Consider the following 23,566-nt stretch of genomic DNA (forward strand, 5'->3'; position numbering starts at 1 on the left):
CAGTGTTACATTAAGCGGCGATTTTTGTTACATTAAGCTGCGAATTCTAACACCACGTCAGGAGAACATGCCGTTTTGCCGTTTGGGGTATTTTATTTAAAATTGGCGAAAATGGAGTGACATTAGCTCTATTTTAGCCGAAATCAAGGGATTTTTCTGTTGTACTATAAGTAACGAATTTGAAATTTACAATATTAGACAATTTCTGCAATCACAGCCTTTGTGTAGACGTACAGATATTACACAATTTGAGCGTTGGATCCTTTTCAACATAATGGATTTCGTTACTTTTTCACATGTCCGTAACTTACTCCTTTGAGAGCCCTTCAGTTATTTCAATTTCCTCTACTTTTACAAAAATTTGATATTCGACCCTTACCATTCATAACAAAATGGCCATACTCGATCCTTCAACAATTCAGTTCCTAAAGATACAGTAAAAATAAAACTAAAGCACGATTAAGTAAAGATACTCCCGCATTTCAAGGACACTAAACACATTTTGTGTTCCTAAGGCTTTTCTTGGCGGGAGTCCTAAATTTTTAGGAGACTATGGATTTTTTTGGGCCTTTTTACATGTAAAAAGGAGCGAAACAACAATTGTCTATAAAAGAGTAAAAATACCCTTTAGTTCCAGGGAAGGTATAAATTTATAAAATCCCAAACAGTCCCGGAGTTCAAATAGGGATGTATAAATTTATACAGTCCCGGAGTTCAAATAGGAATGTATAAATTTATACAGTCCCGGAGTTCAAAAAGGAATGCATAAATTTATACAGTCCCGGAGTTCAAAAAGGAATGTATAACTTTATACAGTCCCCGAGTTAAAAAAGGAATGTATAAATTTATACAGTTCCCGAGTTCAAAAAGGAATGTATAAATTTATATAGTCCCGGAGTTCAAAAAGGAATGTATAGATTTATACATTCCTATTTGAACTCCTAAAATGAATCTAAATTCTGACAATAAATTTGAAAGCAAGACGCTATTTTGTTTTTTCTTCACATTTATTCAGTGGATAAGATTTTATCTGACCTCTATCATCCGGATAACTTTAACCGCTGGATAACCTTTATTTGGGCTTTATGCAACCGAATCACGCAACTCGGATAACTTTTATCCGCTGGATAAGGATTTAACCGGTGGATAAGACTTATCCAGGCTTTGTGCAACCGGCCCCAGGAGGAGCATTCCTGCGAGGCAGAATTCATCATTTCTGAAAACACAGCCTGTAAGCCCCCGATAACTCTTCGGGTGTATTTTTCCATACTCGCGCTATCTTCGGGCCCAAAAATTAAAAAAAAATTCCGCTAACCTACGGTAGCTAGAGCTCCCATCAACTTATCATGATCATTTCTTTTGTGAGATATGATACCAAAAAGTGATATTTTCCATAATATTTCTAGCTGAATTTATTTATACTTTTATCAGCGTTATGTCTGTCGGGCAAAGGCTTTAATTTGGTCGAGAAGCGTTATGACGTCGCGCATTGAGCTATGAACTTTAGCGCCATTACCGGAAAGACAGCAAATCATAATTTAGGGCTTCCCCCCCCCCGCCCCTCCACCCCCCCCCCCCCCCCCCCCCCACACACACACACACAATGATACTTTAAAAGAAAAGTTTTATTAACTTTCACCAACAAACCAATAACAAGGTTTACATATACAGACATTTCACAAAGCTGGCAATAAAACACGCAGTTATTAAAATCTAAAATTTTGCAAAAATCAATGTTTACACATAACATTCAAGGATTTACCAATCCAAACACTGCTTTCATTTTCTGAAGTTTGCTATAAAACTAACACACAGCCCTTGAAATCGATGATGCTAAGATCAATGTTTACACACAACATTGCACGTTAGGGGCTTGCCGATGATAGCTGACTCGTCAAGTTCCGGTGACGTCATCAATTGACCATGGTTCATCTCATCTTGCATTTCGTACTCCTCATCCATTTCCGGTTTGATTTCATCGACATCCTGTTGCTCGTTTCCATAATTTTCAGGCTGATCTTGCTCATCCATTCGATTTAGGTAATCCATTTCCTTCTCATCATCAAAGGCATCTTGCTGATATTGTGCCGTGTCTAGCAAGACCTCGTCGCTCTGGGCTTTACTTTCTACAGACGTCAAGTTACACGTGACCTCGCATGATAAAGGTTTGCCTCCTAGGAGACCACTGAGGATTCCCTCCACGCTGGAGCCACCAACTGCAATATTAAATGCACCCCCGTCAACCTTGCTCATCTCGTTCTTGGCCTTTTCCGCCATCTGCGAGAATGAAGTTATTAAAAGTTATTGTAGGGATAGAATCGCTTCCCATCCTGTGTTTTTCCAATCTAGATTTTTAGTCGGCACCAAAGATATAAATACAATAAATTTGCTAGACGGGATATTACTTCATAAGTATGTAGGCAAGCTGGTTGTCAAAATATCAAATTTTTGCCAAATACAATCCGGGTCAAATAGACGCCAACGGCAATAGCTATAGAACCACCAAATACAATCCGGGTCAAATAGACGCCAACGGCAATAGCTATAGAACCACCAAATACAATCCGGGTCAAATAGACGCCAACGGCAATAGCTATAGAACCACCAAATACAATCCGGGTCAAATAGACGCCAACGGCAATAGCTATAGAACCACCAAATACAATCCGGGTCAAATAGACGCCAACGGCAATAGCTATAGAACCACCAAATACAATCCGGGTCAAATAGACGCCAACGGCAATAGCTATAGAACCACCAAATACAATCCGGGTCAAATAGACGCCAACGGCAATAGCTATAGAACCACCAAATACAATCCGGGTCAAATAGACGCCAACGGCAATAGCTATAGAACCACCAAATACAATCCGGGTCAAATAGACGCCAACGGCAATAGTTATAGAACCACCAAATACAATCCGGGTCAAATAGACGCCAACGGCAATAACTATAGAACCACCAAATACCACCCGGGTCAAATAGACGCCAACGGCAATAACTATAGAACCACCAAATACAATCCGGGTCAAATAGACGCCAACGGCAATAGCTATAGAACCACCAAATACAATCCGGGTCAAATAGACGCCAACGGCAATAGCTATAGAACCACCAAATACAATCCGGGTCAAATAGACGCCAACGGCAATAGCTATAGAACCACCAAATACCACCCGGGTCAAATAGACGCCAACGGCAATAACTATAGAACCACCAAATACAATCCGGGTCAAATAGACGCCAACGGCAATAGCTATAGAACCACCAAATACAATCCGGGTCAAATAGACGCCAACGGCAATAACTATAGAACCACCAAATACAATCCGGGTCAAATAGACGCCAACGGCAATAGCTATAGAACCACCAAATACCACCGACAGCAATAATTGCGACAGCATCCTAAAAAAAGAGCATCAAAAAGAGAATCCAATAACCAACATCTAATTTAACAGAATCCAACAGCTGCTACAATAATCACACCGCTAAAAGTTTTCGGTTGAGGGCGGGTATTCGTACCAAAGCACCTGGGGTGGGTGGTGGTGGGGGGGGGGGGGGGTGGGTGTTAGGTGGATAGATAATCTGGAAGGGAGGAAAATGTTGAACATAAATGATGGCGTGGAATGGCAAGAATGGGGATGACAAAAACGAGTATATAGAGTTACAAAATGGAAAGGTGGGATATTTCTTAGAGCTCTTCGAAATGTAAAGCAACCTTACGTGTATTCTAGCACAAGGTTTATCATCAGGAGGTAAGACCAGCTACTAGAGTATGAGAGGCATCAAGCATAAGAAATTTATAAAGCATGTAGGAATAAAGGAAAGAAGCAGCATGTGGTGGAAGGTAAGTTTCTGGGATTGAGTTCCAAAACATTTCTTTCAAATTTTATGATAGAAGGGTACGGCAGGGTATGGAAATTTTCTTCCTGGATCCGCCACTATACTGTATATAGCTATATATCATTAGCAAGGCACAAGGTTTAACTAATACGTAATTAGCAATGTAAAAGGTAAAAGGTCCCCTTAATCATTAACAATCCCGAGGGTGAAAGAAATGTAATTTCGAACATCAAAATAAATTTCATTGGCGAAATATAGAGTATACTTCACTTCTGGTGACGTCATTAGGAGATGGGGGTGCACATTGGCCAATCCCTAAACCCCCCTCTAAGCCTCCGCTTGCTATCGCAAGAGTCAGTTGGCGCCTTTTTATCAAACCAACTTGAACCCGGGTGAGCTCTTTACATTTCACTTTTTAAACTTATTTAATTTTATTGGGTTATTAACTACCTTAAGACCATAAAGGATTCTTTTCCCACATATTATTAACAAGGCCTAAGGTAAAAGATAAGGTACCTTTGCCCATAAATCAGCAACACTAATAAGCTCTGTCTTCCAGTAAGTCGTCAAGTCCTTATTGAGGCTGTCCAAGTATCTTGTACACGTGTGACGAGCATCCTCCTCGGCGAAATATCTCAAGGCGCTATCGCTATCACTAACAGGAGCCATGCGATCGGGATAGCGTTCCAAAACCTAAGGGGAAAGTAACAACGTTATGAAACGCTCAAAAGAGGGCATATCAAGAGATATGTCCACTGACTGCCTCCTTACTAAAGAACTTTGTTTTCAGAGAAACAAATGAAATTATAAGAACTCGGATATAAATACTCTGTTGGAATACTACCAAGGATGAACATTTCTTTTCTTGATATGGATCTGTTTGGAATCTCGCAGTAACATAAAATCTCACCTTTCCGTCCACCCGCATGTGGTACTTATACTTGCACGTGTTGATGGGCGCGTGTTCGTCTCCTTTAGCGCAGTTGGGCTTGACCGAGATCTGGTTCTCAGTGTTCTTTCCTTTAACCAACCAAAACTTCCCCTCAAGCAGTCTGTAGATATCCTTATCCATAATGTACTCGTCTTTCGGCCGACTGCCATAGTAATGCTTCCCTACCTAGGTACAAATGTGTAGATGGTTGTTTTTTAGTTTTTGAAGTGGATACTTTCGCAGGTCGTCGGATAGGATCATTTCAAAGGTGACAAAAGTGTAAATTGGCTCAGTTATAGCGGATATAGCTCACACGATGTACGCACATAACGATTATAATTGAAAATCCAAATCTTCAGAAGTCAAAATACAAAATCATTATCATTAAGGACTGGGACTATCATAGCACCCGTAATTTAAACAATATTTTTTAGCACGAATGAGAATTAAAGTAATATATCTTTAAGGGGCAGCGTCCTGGTACTGCGCATGTCTGGCGTCAGTGTTTATTGTAGGCTTTTTAATCGTCTACAAACAGTTGAACTTTAAGCTGCCAATGCCTTGTTAAAATAATATGCAATATTTTATTAAAATCTATGTTTATTGACAGTTAATGGTCATTTCCTTTGGATTTAAGTCTCCCACATGTGCCAAAGGCTTATAAGTCGATATTAGAATTTGACTGAAATTCATTGTGTCCGGGCCGGAGAGCTATTGCAAAGTTCTTACCATGACACTGCCCCCTTAAGGGGTCTTGACCATATATTTTACGAAGGTTAGGCCGATATTGACATTTAATCAATCTGGATACCGCACTTTTACTAGCCTTTAATATGTTAACTTTTAAAATTAAAAACCTATTTCAAAACATAATAAGCCAAAAATTCAAAATAGTACCCGTTAAATAAGAACCTGATCAGGCAAACCTAGAAAATCCTAGGTTTTTATAAATAAGTACTGTACTAAGAACGGCCCCTTACTTGTAATAGTTTGGTGTCGTATGTTCGCATCCCCTCTGCCCTTCCCCGCCCCTTCGCCTGTTCTGTCCCTTACCTGCTCATAGTAGATCCGTTCGTAAGCCCATCTCGCGTACTTGCTGTAAAGTATTCCTCGTTTATTCAGCGTGCTCATGTATAGCTTTAGACGGTCATTTTTCTCCTGTAGAGAGATAGCAGAATTAAGATAAGGGCCCGGTCGCACTAGCAAGATGTTCAGGAGATGTCAGGGACATTTAGGTGGACAACTTTGTCCCGTGACATCTACTCACTATCAGACATTCTTAAATTAAGGTCGCACTGGTTGCAACATCCGTGGATCACGAGCCCTAAAAATAACATCGTATGTCATTCATCTGCGTTTCCTTCGCGCGCGGGAGATCCGAAGAGCAACTACTCTCTGCATGCTGCACGTCTGCATATTAAGTCATGAATAGAACAAATCTGCTGCTTGTCGTTTGGATGTACCTATACATCGTGCTGCGTTAGTCGGATGCATAGCTGTTACTGTTACTCAGTTAATTGCAAATGTAGTTGTCTATTATGCACCGAAGGCGAAGACGTATATGTTTGGCTTAGACTTTACCACAAACACATTTGTTAAAAGTTATTACGTATTTGCAGACTTTACCACAAACACATCTGTTGAACGTTATTACGCATTTAAACTTCTTTACTGCAATTTTTCATAATTGCAAGCAACTTCTCATTATAGGGAATTTCTAAAATTTTTACGGGGTAAACACCAGTTCATCGACCCATTGTCCCTAATAACTTAGAGGCGAGGGTCCATCGCGTCTACAGCCCCCCACTTGCTCCTCCTCTAAAAGTCATATAACCCTGGGTCCCTCAGCCCACCCCAAAGGATCGTTATATATATATTGGTATCGTGGCCCTCTTCCCGTGTCCCCACCCCAAGCGTCACTACCTTGGTATCAGGATCGCTCTTGTACGAGTTGATCAGCAGTTGAAGAGCAAAAAGATGCAGACTGGCGAAGTCTCTGAACGGAATCAATGCGGCCTCCAGCCTTTTGATATCATTCATCGACATCTCCTTTGAATTGTTGTTGAACTGGTTTTTCAATTTCTCAAATTTGGGCTACGCCGCGTCAATGTCCCTGACAGAGTTTAGCTGACATCTTCGTACTGAGGGTTCAGTGGTCTCGTGTACACAGTTTTCAAGATAACGCTGGAACACACAATATCAAAGTCATTGATATTAGCTAATGCGACGGTAACCTTGGCATTTTAGGAAATAAGCAAATAAGGATACGATATTGACATCAACTATATAACAATCTCCTTCCGATTTCAATATTTTTATAGTCGCTTTCTATGCTAAGGAAGCCCTACTGTAAACCATGAAACATTGAATCGGAGAGCAAAGTTGATATAGTCCTGAGCAGTGGTACGTTGGATGCTTAGAACGTATAGATAGTTATTTGTTCACCGACATTTCGGCAATACTGCCTTGTATGTAAACATTCTACACATTCTATAGCGATTCACTTGAAAGTCAAATAAACGAAGCGTCCCAAGTTTTAAAAGATAATTGGTCTCTATCCTCAGGGGCGGCCGAGTGGTCCCATAAGTGTGTATGTGTGGGGAGGGAAGTTGGGGGGAGGGGTGGGTAGTGGTTTCAGGGGGAGGGGTGGTTGGTGGTTTCAAATTCTTAAGCGCTATTTATAAGAATGAGGGAAATACAAGTTTTTATGCACGGGATTTTAAACTTTTCAACAAATATGTTTTTGGTTGCATATGTACCGCTTGAAACCCATTGGTTAAAAAAAAACGTTCATATAAAGAAACATCCGCTTGCAAAAGGGGGGGACTGGCGACCACCCTGCCCCGCCTCTTCCGCCGCCCCTAATCTTGTGATCTTTTCAAGGGTCGTAATTCGGGGTATTTTGAAAGTTGTGTACTGTTTTGCTCTATCTTTTTTCATTGCTTTGATGAAATAGGGATGGGGGAAAGGGAAAATAATTCAATAAGTTGTTATGATGAATTATATTTTATGACTCCAACCTGAAGAGACGCAAACTCGTTCTTGACAGTTCGTTGTTCCAGCTGGATAATCTTTCCGTCCACGTAACCCTCCATCCCTTTCAGTCGATTGTTCATGTCTTCTGTCAGCTTCTCGAAAGCTTTGTCAACCTTTAAAACACATCATATTAAGACCCCGAGACTTGCTTATGACGGTTGATCTGAGTACAACTCTGATGAGTGGGCAAGCACGAAACAGGCTTGGGGGGCTTGTAGGGATGAAACAGTAGTTTGCGTGTTTTTTTTTTTATATACAAGATATATATCTATTATGTATGAGGTGCAGATAGCCCTAAATGGTAATATCCATGCATATTTCACACAGACAAAGCAATAGAAAGAAGCGCTTATTTTTGTAGGAAAGATTGACCTCACCAAAGATCTAAATGGATTTAGTCTACTTTTTAAATGTTTATCTGATTTGATTTGAATTTCGCTGCAGTAAAGGATTTTTGGTTGTAGTTTCTGGAATCATTTGCTTATTAGGGACCAGCTATCCAATGTGTCAATATTGACAAAAATTGAAAAAATTATTATATCTTCGATGAGCCCCCATTTTCGAGGCCGAAAAAAAGGAGGGACACACTTGAACTTGCTGTTCCTTGGTAAACCATGCGACATTCTACCATAACATGAATATTTTTCATTTTGTGAACTTACTATAGGCGAGACTGTCGCTAATGTACGATAGTTTGAACGGGGCTTACTCACGAGGAAGGGTGAATGAGGAATAACTAAAAGGCGTTGTGTGTTTGTGTGTGCGTGTGTGGCGAAATATGATTGTTCTTACCCTTTTTAAGATTTCGTTGGGTGTCGGCTTCGAAAATGAAGAGATAATATTGAAAGCTACAGCAAATACCCCAAAACCAGCACTGAGAACCTTGCCGACTTTGGCGGTGGCTTCGACTAGCGTGGCAACCTGAGAAAGAGCCCTCCCCGCGCCAGCAGTCTTGCCAATTATACCGGAAACGAACCCCAGAGTGTTGGTGAAACCTGCAACCGGAAGAGCCAAAAATACAAATGTACCATAACCTATTCTGTACTTACTCGTGGCGGAAGTGTAAGTGTGCCCTCTTACCTCTTTGGGCCACTAAAATCACCCAACCCCTGAGGGGAATCCTATACTGGCCTCGGGGAAGAAATGTGGAATTACCAAAGAACTCTAAATTCTGGTAATCGGGGTGAAACTTTTAGTTTAGAATTTTGAAAATAGAATCATTACAAAAATGTTACCTTTGCATACAGGCGATTGGATTGGTTTAATGTTTGGGATTCCTCCGCCAGGTTTGTAGCCTTCATACTTGCAAGTTCCCGTATCATCACGACGGACGTCGAACTTTCGGCCAGCAGTCTCACGCGTTAGAGAAGACAGCATGATGAGGGCTAGTGCTAGCACTCCGAGGCGGATCGGAGAGAAACGCATTGTATCACAACCTGGGTATACTAAAAATGAAAAAGATAAACCGTATAATCATTGATTACTTGAAAGGAGTTCTTATAGGCCCTGAATTCGACTTGTGAACAAATATAGGCTTATTTAAAAGCTCGTGTTCCTCGGTTCCAGCATGGCAATATGATTTTTAAGCGCTTATGTAAATACTATTTTTTTTTACTTGTTTTACCTTTGTAAAGTACGCCAAAACACAAGGATTAATGAATATGCGTACAAGGACACAAATCGCCAACGAATTATTTAAAACTTTGCATTTTTATTCACGTGCTTTTGTCTTTATAGTTATCATTTTTTTATCATTTTTTTCGCCTTTATACCCCGAGTTCTACAGCCCTAAAAAATGGGTTTTATACAGCGAGAGAAGAGAGTAGAGCTCTATCGAACAATTTTAGTGATCTTACACGGCACGAATAATAGCATTTGTAGGAGTCTGCATCAAAACTGTGGAGGTTTTAAGAAAGAAAAGTGCGTTTATCGATACAGAAAGCATCGATATTTCGTTTAATGCATATATGATATATTCTCCTGTACTATACGCTCGACTACACAAGTACGTGACAGGGTCAAAAATCAAACAAAGATGTTCGGCCTTCAAAGTTCGCCGCGTTTTATAACAATTCTCGATTAACTTTTGTTTGAGCGACTCGTCTCTTCAGTCAATCAAATAAAAAAAAATGGTGAATCAAAATGTATTAAAATGATAGTCAATTCATTTCCCCCGACTTATATCCGTTTTGATTGAACGGGTTTTGTTAATGAGGATCCCCTGGGAATCTTCGGAAAGAAAGAACCTAGTAATCTCCATTATCACTGATGCTCCCGAACTAATGTGGCTTTCAACGCGAACCGTTGATAATGCTTCCAATATTTCAGTTTTACTTACTGTCGAATCCGTTGTATCGCACGCGCGTTTTCAAAACACGATTTGTTTTGGTTTTTTGTTCCGTCAGTAAAACCATTCTGAGCCAATCAGAGTCTCGCTTTGTGCACTTCTTTGGCTATCGTCTGGACGAAAATCAGACAGTGTCGCGACAGAAAGCCGGGCAACTGCACTAGGCGAGAGATGGCATAAATCTGATTGGCTTAGAATAATTTGACTGGCAGAACAAAAAATCCCAAAAGACAAAAACAAAGCGATGTTTTGAAAATGCGGCGTCGCGATACAACGGATTCGACAGTAAGAAAAAAACAAACATCAAAACAAAAACAAATTTTTAAAATGTTATTGTTACTTACACATTTTTATGCAAAAGTATCCCAAGCTCAATGTGTGATCACGCTACGTTGTGACTTAGTTTGTTGTAAAAATATAAAGTTTAAAATAAGCCGTTCATTCAACAGTGAAATAAAATCTTATAAATCTCAATAATATTCGTACTTGAAATTCTAATATATTTGGGCGAGTAGTTTTCGAGCTACGCTGTTGACTTTCACAAACTCAACGGTCCCGCCCGTGTGTCGACGTGTGCTTTGCAGCTAAAAAGATTATCAGAACTATACTTTTTAAGATAGGAAGGCTAGCTACACAATGCGAATGAAATTGCATACCCACCAGAAGAATAGAGGAGAGAGGCTAAAGGTTTTCCTAACAACATCTCGCTAGAGGCCAGGAGAGAGATGTGGAGAATGGCCCGAAAAAATTACTTGCCTTTTTGCCTTGATCGGTTCGCTTAATTGTGTACCAACTCATAGAATTTGAAACTTAGTCTAACTGGGCCTAACTTGGAACCTCTAAAACTCCAAGTACCATTTAAGGTTATTTGTTGGTTTGAAAATAGAAATGTTTAGCGCTGGCTTCACTGACTTACCTGTTCGGAGCTCTTTGCCTTAGTGCCTTGAAGGTAATCGAGTAGCTTCCCACTGCGAGACTTAAGTACTAGATTAACAATGCCTCACTCGGCAAACAACCTACAAAGAATATTCTCTGGGGTACTCTATTGAGTGTACCTCAATGAATTTTCCCCTGGGTTTCAGGCGTAATGTATTTTATGAAAATAAGCTAGTGGATGATCGGGTAAAACCACTGGTTGTGTAGTAACTTTTCTAAAATCCTTTCACCCAGGCTTAGGAGATTCAGTTTATACGTCCACAACAAGTCCACAACGTTTCTTCATAATTTCGTGCAAAACCGCGAGTGTGTAATTTAATGATGTTTGAATGCTTATTCAATTTTTTGCTTGAGAAGTTCACCCATCCGTGACTGTGAGCTTTTTATCTATGACTGCAATCCCCCAAAAGCTAATCCCTCCTTGAATGTATTATAAAGGTGGTGACAAAAATGTCAGACAAATTCCTTACTTATAATTGAATAAAAATGTTATAGTATAACGCCTAGAATTCCGCCAACCGACTTCACACATAGCTACCGCCTTTATGCTGGTGTGCTATATAAATACCAGGTAAAGTCCTCTCCGTGTGTCATTTCTATTGGCTTAAGAGTGGAATGCACATTAAGCTTTTGAACTAGATAGGCTCTAAAATCTTTGTTCTAAATTCAACGAAAACCACTCTATCGTATAAACAGATCCTTTTCACTTTCTCTTACTATTGTTTTTTTTATCATCATGTGAGATTAACATGTCTCCCTATTGAGCTCGCGGTTGGCATTGGCTAGTAATGGGACTCCGCTTCGACGACTTCTTGTTTTGACGGCCATTCAACTTTGTTTAACAAGTAATTTAAGACTTTTACTACTGCTGTAATGCCTTTTTTGAAGGACTTCACCGGTTTTTTTTTACATGTTATTCCAAATGGCAAGGTTTTCTTTAGGGACGTGTCATCATTACCCGGGAAGGGGGGCTGGAGGGGAGGGGGGGGGGGTGGGGGAAGACGGCTCTGATTTTTTTCAAAAATATGAGAAAAAACTAAGCCCCTTAGATGTAACTACCTCCAAGCGTAGTTTTGGTTTCCGTGTTAGGTCCGGTTACTTAGTAAGACACACGAGTCAACATTAGCTGATCAGCCACACACACACAAGTCGTAAGTAATGTATTATTATCTCACATTTTCATGTAATTGCTTACATAAGTTGACTTACTTTCTATACTTAAACGTTTGTATTGTAGTTTGACGGTTTCCTAGAGGATTCCTAGAAACCAGAGCCGCTTCAATATACTCTCCAACTCTTGAATCCCCTCGTAAGATCTGTGCTATATATCCTCCGAGGTGGTTCCTATTTAAGGTAATTCCCTTGAAATAGTTCTACAACCCAGATTTTTTTTTAAACTTGGCATAAACAATATTGAAGTTAAGGGCTTTCAAAAAATGTAATAAAAAAATGGGGGTAACCGACCTCGTTTTTCTGTCAAAGCGATTTTAAGTAAAAAAAACGTGCGCCTTTTGCTCTGTTTTCTTGTACAACTATGGCGCGCGCGCACTTAATACCGGAAAATCCTTCCCACCTCCTCCACCCTCCCCTCCCACAAAGACTAAATTGGTCACTGTGTTCCCCCTTGTTTCCCACGGACTCGTATTCGTAACATTCTCCTATGTCAGGCGTTCAGTAGCTTGTTATGAGCGTCCGTATAGGTCATGTGTACTTTTGTCACCCACACTCCCCTCCCTACAAAGACTAAATTGATGAGTGTGTTCCCTCTTGTCTCCCACAGACTCGTATTCGTAACATTCTCCTATGTCAGGCGTTCAGTAGCTTGTTATGAGCGTCCGTATAGGTAATTTTGACGAACGTCCCTATATGTCACGCGTCCCTATATGTAACGTCCCTATATGTCAGGTAGCGCTACGGACCCCGGTCGAAAATCCGATCAAACAGCGCGCGCCACTATGCGCAGAAGAGGTGCTCAGTGCAATTCAAGGGAATTACTTTAAAGGGTGTCCCAAGCGAGAAGGGTGCCAAAGCATATTGCTCAACCCCCTCCCCGACAGCTGACTGTGAGCTTAACTGCACTAGTCAACCCGAAATGAAAAATGCGTGTCATCTATACTCAAATAACCCAATGAGGCCTTTACGACATGTTTGCTTATGATTATTTAACACCAAAGACGTTTGAATTAACGCATTATAATCATCAATTCGAGTCGTAGAACTGCCATTTGGCAATTGCCATTCGCCGTTCGCAGCGAAAAAAAATCCCCGCAGAAAAAAACAAGGGCTTTAAAAAAAAACACAGCAGATAAGAAGTGAAAGAAAGCAGGTAAAGTATTATAAATGCAGCGTTTTAGATCTTCAAATTAACACGAAGGGAAATACAAAGCGATTTCAGCAAACAAAACTTTATACAGTCCCCGAGTTAAAAAAGGAATGTATAAATTTATACAGTTCCCGAGTTCAAAAAGGAATGTATAAATTTATATAGTCCCGGAGTTCAAAAAGGAATGTATAGATTTATACATTCCTATTTGAACTCCTAAAATTAATCTAAAATCTGACAATAAATTTGAAAGCAAGACGCTATTTTGTTTTTTTCTTCACATTTATTCAGTGGATAAGATTTTATCTGACCTCTATCATCCGGATAACTTTAACCGCTGGATAACCTTTATTTGGGCTTTATGCAACCGAATCACGCAACTCGGATAACTTTTATCCGCTGGATAAGGATTTAACCGGTGGATAAGACTTATCCAGGCTTTGTGCAACCGGCCCCAGGAGGAGCATTCCTGCGAGGCAGAATGCATCATTTCTGAAAACACAGCCTGTAAGCCCCCGATAACTCTTCGGGTGTATTTTTCCATACTCGCGCTATCTTCGGGCCCAAAAATTAAAAAAAAAATTCCGCTAACCTACGGTAGCTAGAGCTCCCATCAACTTATCATGATCATTTCTTTTGTGAGATATGATACCAAAAAGTGATATTTTCCATAATATTTCTAGCTGAATTTATTTATACTTTTATCAGCGTTATGTCTGCTTTAAATTGGTCGAGAAGCGTTATGACGTCGCGCATTGAGCTATGAAATTTAGCGCCATTACCGGAAAGACAGCAAATCATAATTTAGGGCTGGAGCCACAATCACACCCTCCCCCCCCCCCCCCCCCACCCGCCCCTCCATCCCCCACCCCCCACACAATGATACTTTAAAAGAAACGTTTTATTAACTTTCACCAACAAACCAATAACAAGGTTTACATATACAGACATTTCACAAAGCTGGCAATAAAACACGCAGTTATTAAAATCTAAAATTTTGCAAAAATCAATGTTTACACATAACATTACATTCAAGGATTTACCAATCCAAACACTGCTTTCATTTTCTGAAGTTTGCTATAAAACTAACACACAGTCCTTAAAATCGATGTTGCTAAGATCAATGTTTACACACAACATTGCACGTTAGGGGCTTGCCGATGATAGCTGACTCGTCAAGTTCCGGTGACGTCATCAATTGACCACGGTTCATCTCATCTTGCATTTCGTACTCCTCATCCATTTCCGGTTTGATTTCATCGACATCCTGTTGCTCGTTTCCATAATTTTCAGGCTGATCTTGCTCATCCATTCGATTTAGGTAATCCATTTCCTTCTCATCATCAAAGGCATCTTGCTGATATTGTGCCGTGTCTAGCAAGACCTCGTCGCTCTGGGCTTTACTTTCTACAGACGTCAAGTTACACGTGACCTCGCATGATAAAGATTTGCCTCCTAGGAGACCACTGAGGATTCCCTCCACGCTGGCGCCACCACCTGCGATGTTGAATGCACCCCCGTCAACCTTGCTCATCTCGTTCTTGGCCTTTTCCGCCATCTGCGAGAAGGAATGAAGTTATTAGAAGTTATTGTAGGGATAGAATCGCTTCCCATCCTGTGTTTTTCCAATCTAGATTTTTAATCGGCACCAAAGCTATAAATACAATAAATTTGCTAGACGGGATATTACTTCATAAGTATCTAGGCAAGCTGGTTGTCAAAATATCAAATTTTTGCCAAATACAATCCGGGTCAAATAGACGCCAACGGCAATAGCTATAGAACCACCAAATACAATCCGGGTCAAATAGACGCCAACGGCAATAACTATAGAACCACCAAATACAATCCGGGTCAAATAGACGCCAACGGCAATAGCTATAGAACCACCAAATACAACCGGCAGCAATAATTGCGACAGCATCCTAAAAAAACGAGCATCAAAAAGAGAATCCAAAAACCAACATCTAATTTAACAGAACAGCTCAGCTGCTACAATAACCACACCGCTAAAAGTTTTCGGTTGAGGGCGGGTATTCGTACCAAAGCACCTGGGGTGGGTGGGTGGTGGTGGTGGGGGGAAGGGGGTGGGTGTTAGGTGGATAGATAATCTGGAAGGGAGGAAAATGTTGAACATAAATGATGGCGTGGAATGGCAAGAATGGGGATGACAAAAACGAGTATATAGAGTTACAAAATGGAAAGGTGGGATATTTCTTAGAGCTCTTCGAAATGTAAAGCAACCTTACGTGTATTCTAGCACAAGGTTTATCATCAGGAGGTAAGACCAGCTACTAGAGTATGAGAGGCATCAAGCATAAGAAATTTATAAAGCATGTAGGAATAAAGGAAAGAAGCAGCATGTGGTGGAAGGTAAGTTTCTGGGATTGAGTTCCAAAACATTTCTTTCAAATTTTATGATAGAAGGGTACGGCAGGGTATGGAAATTTTCTTCCTGGATCCGCCACTATACTGTATATAGCTATATATCATTAGCAAGGCACAAGGTTTAACTAATACGTAATTAGCAATGTAAAAGGTAAAAGGTCCCCTTAATCATTAACCATCCCGAGGGTGAAAGAAATGTAATTTCGAACATCAAAATAAATTTCATTGGCGAAATATAGAGTATACTTCACTTCTGGTGACGTCATTAGGAGATGGGGGTGCACATTGGCCAATCCCTAAACCCCCCTCTTAGCCTCCGCTTGCTATCGCAAGAGTCAGTTGGCGCCTTTTTATCAAACCAACTTGAACCCGGGTGAGCTCTTTACATTTCACTTTTTAAACTTATTTAATTTTATTGGGTTATTAACTACCTTAAGACCATAAAGGATTCTTTTCCCATATATCATTAACAAGGCCCAAGGTAAAAGATAAGGTACCTTTGCCCACATATCATTAACAAGGCCTAAGGTAAAAGATAAGGTACCTTTCCCCACTTATTATTAACAAGGCCTAAGGTAAAAGATAAGGTACCTTTGCCCATAAATCAGCAACACTAATAAGCTCTGTCTTCCAGTAAGTCGTCAAGTCCTTATTGAGGCTGTCCAAGTATCTTGTACACGTGTGACGAGCATCCTCCTCGGCGAAATATCTCAAGGCGCTATCGCTATCACTAACAGGAGCCATGCGATCGGGATAGCGTTCCAAAACCTAAGGGGAAAGTAACAACGTTATGAAACGCTTAAAAGAGGGCATATCAAGAGATATGTCCACTGACTGCCTCCTTACTAAAGAACTTTGTTTTCAGAGAAACAAATGAAATTATAAGAACTCGAATATAAATACTCTGTTGGAATACTACCAAGGATGAACATTTCTTTTCTTGATATGGATCTATTTGGAATCTCGCAGTAACATAAAATCTCACCTTCCCGTCCACTCGCATGTGGTACTTGTACTTGCACGTGTTGATGGGCGCGTGTTCGTCTCCTTTAGCGCAGTTGGGCTTGACCGAGATCTGGTTCTCAGTGTTCGCTCCTTTAACCAACCAAAACTTCCCCTCAAGCAGTCTGTAGATATCCTTATCCATAATGTACTCGTCTTTCGGCCGACTGCCATAGTAATGCTTCCCTACCTAGGTACAAATATGTAGATGGTTGTTTTTTAGTTTTTGAAGTGGATACTTTCGCAGGTCGTCGGATAGGATCATTTCAAAGGTGACAAAAGTGTAAATTGGCTCAGTTATAGCGGATATAGCTCACACGATGTACGCACATAACGATTATAATTGAAAATCCAAACCTTCAGAGTTCAAAATACAAAATCATTATCATTAAGGACTGGGACCATCCTAGCGCACGTAATTTAAACAATATTTTTAGCACGAATGAGAATTAAAGTAATATATCTTTAAGGGGCAGCGTCCTGGTACTGCGCATGTCTGGCGTCAGTGTTTATAGGCTTTTTTTTTAAATCGTCTACAAACAGTTGAACTTTAAGCTGTCAATGCCTTGTTAAAATAATATGCAATATCTTATTAAAATCTATGTTTATTGACAGTTGGTGGTCATTTCCTTTGGATTTAAGTCTCCCACATGTACCAAAGGCTCATAAGTCGATATTAGAATTTGACTGAAATTCATTGTGTCCGGGCCGGAGAGCTATTGCAAAGCTCTTACCATGACACTGCCCCCTTAAGGGGTCTTGACTATATATTTTACGAAGGTTAGGCCGGTATTGACATTTAATCAATCTAGATACCGCATTTTTACTAGCCTTTAATATGTTAACTTTTAAAATTAAAAACCTATTTCAAAACATAATTAGCCAAAAATTCAAAATAGTACCCGTTAAATAAGAACCTGATCAGGCAAACCTAGAAAATCCTAGGGTATTTTTATAAATAAGTACTGTACTAAGAACGGCCCCTTACTTGTAATAGTTTGGTGTCGTATGTTTGCATCCCCCCTGCCCTTCCCCGCCCCTTCGCCTGTTCTGTCCCTTACCTGCTCATAGTAGATCCGTTCGTAAGCCCATCTCGCGTACTTGCTGTAAAGTATTCCTCGTTTATTCAGCGTGCTCATGTATAGCTTTAGACGGTCATTTTTCTCCTGTAGAGAGATAGCAGAATTAAGATAAGGGCCCGGTCGCACTAGCAATGTTCAGGAGATGTCAGGGACATTTAGGTGGACAACTTTGTCCCGTGACATCTACTCACTATCAGACATTCTTAAATTAAGGTCGCACTGGTTGCAACATCCGTGGATCACGAGCCCTAAAAATAACATCGTATGTCATTCATCTGCGTTTCCTTCGCGCGCGGGAGATCCGAAGAGCAACTACTCTCTGCATGCTGCACGTCTGCATATTAAGTCTTGAATAGAAAAAAACCTGCTGCTTTTCGTTTGGATGTACCTATACATCGTGCTGCGTTAGTCGGATGCATAGCTGTTACTGTTACTCAGTTAATTGCAAATGTAGTTGTCTATTATGTACCGAAGGCGAAGACGTACATGTTTGGCTTAGACTTTACCACAAACACATTTGTTAAAAGTTATTACGTATTTGCAGACTTTACCACAAACACATCTGTTGAACGTTATTACGCATTTAAACTTCTTTACTGCAATTTTTCATAATTGCAAGCAACTTCTCATTATAGGGAATTTCTAAAATTTTTACGGGGTAAACACCAGTTCATCGACCCATTGTCCCTAATAACTTAGAGGCGAGGGTCCATCGCGTCTACAGCCCCCCACTTGCTCCTCCTCTAAAAGTCATATTACCCTGGGTCCCTCAGCCCACCCCAAAGGATCGTTATATATATATTGGTATCGTGGCCCTCTTCCCGTGTCCCCACCCCAAGCGTCACTACCTTGGTATCAGGATCGCTCTTGTACGAGTTGATCAGCAGTTGAAGAGCAAAAAGATGCAGACTGGCGAAGTCTCTGAACGGAATCAATGCGGCCTCCAGCCTTTTGATATCATTCATCGAGATCTCCTTTGAATTGTTGTTGAACTGGTTTTTCAATTTCTCAAATTTGGGCCACGCCGCGTCAATGTCCCTGACAGAGTTTAGCTGACATCTTCGTACTGAGGGTTCAGTGGTCTCGTGTACACAGTTTTCAAGATAACGCTGGAACACACAATATCAAAGTCATTGATATTAGCTAATGCGACGGTAACCTTGGCATTTTAGGAAATAAGCAAATAAGGATACGATATTGACATCAACTATATAACAATCTCCTTCCGATTTCAATGTTTTTATAGTCGCTTTCTATGCTAAGGAAGCCCTACTGTAAACCATGAAACATTGAATCGGAGAGCAAAGTTGATATAGTCCTGAGCAGTGGTACGTTGGATGCTTAGAACGTATAGATAGTTATTTGTTCACCGACATTTCGGCAATACTGCCTTGTATGTAAACATTCTACACATTCTATAGCGATTCACTTGAAAGTCAAATAAACGAAGCGTCCCAAGTTTTAAAAGATAATTGGTCTCTATCCTCAGGGGCGGCCGAGTGGTCCCATAAGTGTGTATGTGTGGGGAGGGAAGTTGGGGGGAGGGGTGGGTAGTGGTTTCAGGGGGAGGGGTGGTTGGTGGTTTCAAATTCTTAAGCGCTATTTATAAGAATGAGGGAAATACAAGTTTTTATGCACGGGATTTTAAACTTTTCAACAAATATGTTTTTGGTTGCATATGTACCGCTTGAAACCCATTGGTTTAAAAAAAAACGTTCATATAAAGAAACATCCGCTTGCAAAAGGGGGGGACTGGCGACCACCCTGCCCCGCCTCTTCCGCCGCCCCTAATCTTGTGATCTTTTCAAGGGTCGTAATTCGGGGTATTTTGAAAGTTGTGTACTGTTTTGCTCTATCTTTTTTCATTGCTTTGATGAAATAGGGATGGGGGAAAGGGAAAATAATTCAATAAGTTGTTATGATGAATTATATTTTATGACTCCAACCTGAAGAGACGCAAACTCGTTCTTGACAGTTCGTTGTTCCAGCTGGATAATCTTTCCGTCCACGTAACCCTCCATCCCTTTCAGTCGATTGTTCATGTCTTCTGTCAGCTTCTCGAAAGCTTTGTCAACCTTTAAAACACATCATATTAAGACCCCGAGACTTGCTTATGACGGTTGATCTGAGTACAACTCTGATGAGTGGGCAAGCACGAATCAGGCTTGGGGGGCTTGTAGGGATGAAACAGTAGTTTGCGTGTTTTTTTTATATACAAGATATATATCTATTATGTATGAGGTGCAGATAGCCCTAAATGGTAATATCCATGCATATTTCACACAGACAAAGCAATAGAAAGAAGCGCTTATTTTTGTAGGAAAGATTGACCTCACCAAAGATCTAAATGGATTTAGTCTACTTTTTAAATGTTTATCTGATTTGATTTGAATTTCGCTGCAGTAAAGGATTTTTGGTTGTAGTTTCTGGAATCATTTGCTTAATAGGGACCAGCTATCCTATGTGTCAATATTGACAAAAATTGAAAAAATTATTATATCTTCGATGAGCCCCCATTTTCGAGGCCGAAAAAAAGGAGGGACACACTTGAACTTGCTGTTCCTTGGTAAACCATGCGACATTCTACCATAACATGAATATTTTTCATTTTGTGAACTTACTATAGGCGAGACTGTCGCTAATGTACGATAGTTTGAACGGGGCTTACTCACGAGGAAGGGTGAATGAGGAATAACTAAAAGGCGTTGTGTGTTTGTGTGTGCGTGTGTGGCGAAATATGATTGTTCTTACCCTTTTTAAGATTTCGTTGGGTGTCGGCTTCGAAAATGAAGAGATAATATTGAAAGCTACAGCAAATACCCCAAAACCAGCACTGAGAACCTTGCCGACTTTGGCGGTGGCTTCGACTAGCGTGGCAACCTGAGAAAGAGCCCTTCCCGCGCCAGCAGTCTTGCCAATTATACCGGAAACGAACCCCAGAGTGTTGGTGAAACCTGCAACCGGAAGAGCCAAAAATACAAATGTACCATAACCTATTCTGTACTTACTCGTGGCGGAAGTGTAAGTGTGCCCTCTTACCTCTTTGGGCCACTAAAATCACCCAACCCCTGAGGGGAATCCTATACTGGCCTCGGGGAAGAAATGTGGAATACCAAAGAACTCTAAATTCTGGTAACCGGGTGAAACTTTTAGTTTAGAATTTTGAAAATAGAATCATTACAAAAATGTTACCTTTGCATACAGGCGATTGGATTGGTTTAATGTTTGGGATTCCTCCGCCAGGTTTGTAGCCTTCATACTTGCAAGTTCCCGTATCATCACGACGGACGTCGAACTTTCGGCCAGCAGTCTCACGCGTTAGAGAAGACAGCATGATGAGGGCTAGTGCTAGCACTCCGAGGCGGATCGGAGAAAGACGCATTGTATCACAACCTGGGTATACTAAAAATGAAAAAAATAAATCGTATAATCATTGATTACTTGAAAGGGGTACTTCTTATGGGCCCTGAATTCGACTTGTCAACAAATATAGGCTTACTTAAAAGCTCGTGTTCCTCGGTTCCAGCATGGCAATATGATTTTTAAATGTTAGCGCTTATGTAAATACTATTTTTTTTTACTTGTTTTACCTTTGTAAAGTACGTCAAAACTCAAGGATTAATGAATATGCGTACAAGGACACAAATCGCCAATGAATTATTTAAAACTTTGCATTTTTATTCACGTGCTTTTGTCTTTATAGTTATCATTTTTTTCGCCTTTATACCCCGAGTTCTACAGCCCTAAAAAATGGGTTTTATACAGCGAGAGAAGAGAGTAGTGCTCTATCGAACAATTTTAGTGATCTTACACGGCACGAATAATAGCATTTGTAGGAGTCTGCATCAAAACTGTGGAGGTTTTAAGAAAGAAAAGTGCGTTTATCGATACAGAAAGCATCGATATTTCGTTTAATGCATATATGATATATTCTCCTGTACTATACGCTCGACTACACAAGTACGTGACAGGGTCAAAAATCAAACAAAGATGTTCGGCCTTCAAAGTTCGCCGCGTTTTATAACCATTCTCGATTAACTTTTGTTTGAGCGACTCGTCTCTTCAGTCAATCAAATAAAAAAAAATGGTAAATCAAAATGTATTAAAATGATAGTCAATTCATTTCCCCCGACTTATATCCGTTTTGATTGAACGGGTTTTGTTAATGAGGATCCCCTGGGAATCTTCGGAAAGAAAGAACCTAGTAATCTCCATTATCACTGATGCTCCCGAACTAATGTGGCTTTCAACGCGAACCGTTGATAATGCTTCCAATATTTCAGTTTTACTTACTGTCGAATCCGTTGTATCGCACGCGCGTTTTCAAAACACGATTTGTTTTGGTTTTTTGTTCCGTCAGTAAAACCATTCTGAGCCAATCAGAGTCTCGCTTTGTGCACTTCTTTGGCTATCGTCTGGACGAAAATCAGACAGTGTCGCGACAGAAAGCCGGGCAACTGCACTAGGCGAGAGATGGCATAAATCTGATTGGCTTAGAATAATTTGACTGGCAGAACAAAAAATCCCAAAAGACAAAAACAAATCGATGTTTTGAAAATGCGGCGTCGCGATACAACGGATTCGACAGTAAGAAAAAAACAAAAATCAAAACAAAAACAAATTTTTAAAATGTTATTATTACTTACACATTTTTATGCAAAAGTATCCCAAGCTCAATGTGTGATCACGCTACGTTGTGACTTAGTTTGTTGTAAAAATATAAAGTTCAAATAAGCCGTTCATTCAACAGTGAAATAAAATCTTATAAATCTCAATAATATTCGTACTTTATTGTTGTGTTTTCAATGTTGTCTGGATGAAATTCTAATATATTTGGGCGAATAGTTTTCGAGCTACGCTGTTGACTTTCACAAACTCAACGGTCCCGCCCGTGTGTCGACGTGTGCTTTGCAGCTAAAAAGATTATCAGAACTATACTTTTTAAGATAGGAAGGCTAGCTACACAATGCGAATGAAATTGCATACCCGTTAAGACCAGAAGAATAGAGGAGAGAGGCTAAAGGTTTTCCTAACAACATCTCGCTAGAGGCCAGGAGAGAGATGTGGAGAGTGGCCCGAAAAAATTATTTGCCTTTTTGCCTTGATCGGTTCGCTTAATTGTGTACCAACTCATAGAATTTGAAATTTAGTCTAACTGGTCCTCACTTGGAACCTCTAAAACTCCAAGTACCATTTAAGGTTATTTATTGGTTTGAAAATAGACATGTTTAGCGCTGGCTTCACTGACTTACCTGTTCGGAGCTCTTTGCCTTAGTGCCTTGAAGGTAATCGAGTAGCTTCCCACTGCGAGACTTAAGTACTAGATTAACAATGCCTCACTCGGCAAACAACCTACAAAGAATATTCTCTAGGGTACTCTATTGAGTGTACCTCAATGAATTTTCCCCTGGGTTTCAGGCGTAATGTATTTTATGAAAATAAGCTAGTGGATGATCGGGTAAAACCACTGGTTGTGTAGTAACTTTTCTAAAATCCTTTCACCCAGGCTTAGGAGATTCAGTTCATACGTCCACAACAAGTCCACAACGTTTCTTCATAATTTCGTGCAAAACCGCGAGTGTGTAATTTAATGATATTTGAAAGCTTATTCAATTTTTTGCTTGAGAAGTTCACCCATCCGTGACTGTGAGCTTTTTATCTATTGCAGGGAATTGTTG

General features: G+C 40.3%; 2 protein-coding genes across 2 annotated transcripts; both read right to left on the reverse strand.

Annotated features, from left to right (window-relative positions):
* Positions 1-1,607: 1,607 nt before the first annotated feature.
* Positions 1,608-11,402, reverse strand: LOC125560721. Its single transcript, XM_048723027.1, has 9 exons — positions 11,074-11,402; positions 9,046-9,255; positions 8,603-8,805; positions 7,795-7,923; positions 6,698-6,958; positions 5,828-5,932; positions 4,754-4,960; positions 4,360-4,536; positions 1,608-2,277 (listed from the first exon to the last, which is right to left on the reverse strand). Exons 5-9 carry the CDS (start codon positions 6,818-6,820, stop codon positions 1,840-1,842), a joined length of 1,050 nt encoding a protein of 349 aa, XP_048578984.1. The 5' UTR covers positions 6,821-6,958; positions 7,795-7,923; positions 8,603-8,805; positions 9,046-9,255; positions 11,074-11,402; the 3' UTR covers positions 1,608-1,839.
* Positions 11,403-14,302: 2,900 nt separating this feature from the next.
* LOC5512710 lies at positions 14,303-23,465 on the reverse strand. Its single transcript, XM_032382127.2, has 9 exons — positions 23,141-23,465; positions 21,081-21,290; positions 20,640-20,842; positions 19,835-19,963; positions 18,737-18,997; positions 17,868-17,972; positions 16,790-16,996; positions 16,396-16,572; positions 14,303-14,974 (listed from the first exon to the last, which is right to left on the reverse strand). The coding sequence occupies exons 2-9, from the start codon at positions 21,268-21,270 to the stop codon at positions 14,537-14,539; spliced, it is 1,710 nt and encodes a 569-aa protein (XP_032238018.2). The 5' UTR covers positions 21,271-21,290; positions 23,141-23,465; the 3' UTR covers positions 14,303-14,536.
* Between the last annotated feature and the right edge of the window lie 101 nt (positions 23,466-23,566).

Source organism: Nematostella vectensis, chromosome 15, assembly GCF_932526225.1.
Source record: "Nematostella vectensis chromosome 15, jaNemVect1.1, whole genome shotgun sequence".
NCBI classification, from domain to species: domain Eukaryota; kingdom Metazoa; phylum Cnidaria; class Anthozoa; order Actiniaria; family Edwardsiidae; genus Nematostella; species Nematostella vectensis.

Coding starts and splice junctions, on each gene's coding strand:
- LOC125560721 (XM_048723027.1), bottom strand. CDS start 6,820: ATGTCGATGAATGATATCAAAAGGCTGGAGGCCGCATTGATTCCGTTC. Junction 5,933..6,697: donor AGAGCGATCCTGATACCAAG/GTAGTGACGCTT, acceptor ATCTCTCTACAG/GAGAAAAATGACCGTCTAAA. Junction 4,537..4,753: donor ACATGCGGGTGGACGGAAAG/GTGAGATTTTAT, acceptor CTTTCCCCTTAG/GTTTTGGAACGCTATCCCGA.
- LOC5512710 (XM_032382127.2), bottom strand. CDS start 21,270: ATGCGTCTTTCTCCGATCCGCCTCGGAGTGCTAGCACTAGCCCTCATC. Junction 17,973..18,736: donor AGAGCGATCCTGATACCAAG/GTAGTGACGCTT, acceptor ATCTCTCTACAG/GAGAAAAATGACCGTCTAAA. Junction 14,975..16,395: donor TTGCTGATTTATGGGCAAAG/GTACCTTATCTT, acceptor TCCTTCTCGCAG/ATGGCGGAAAAGGCCAAGAA.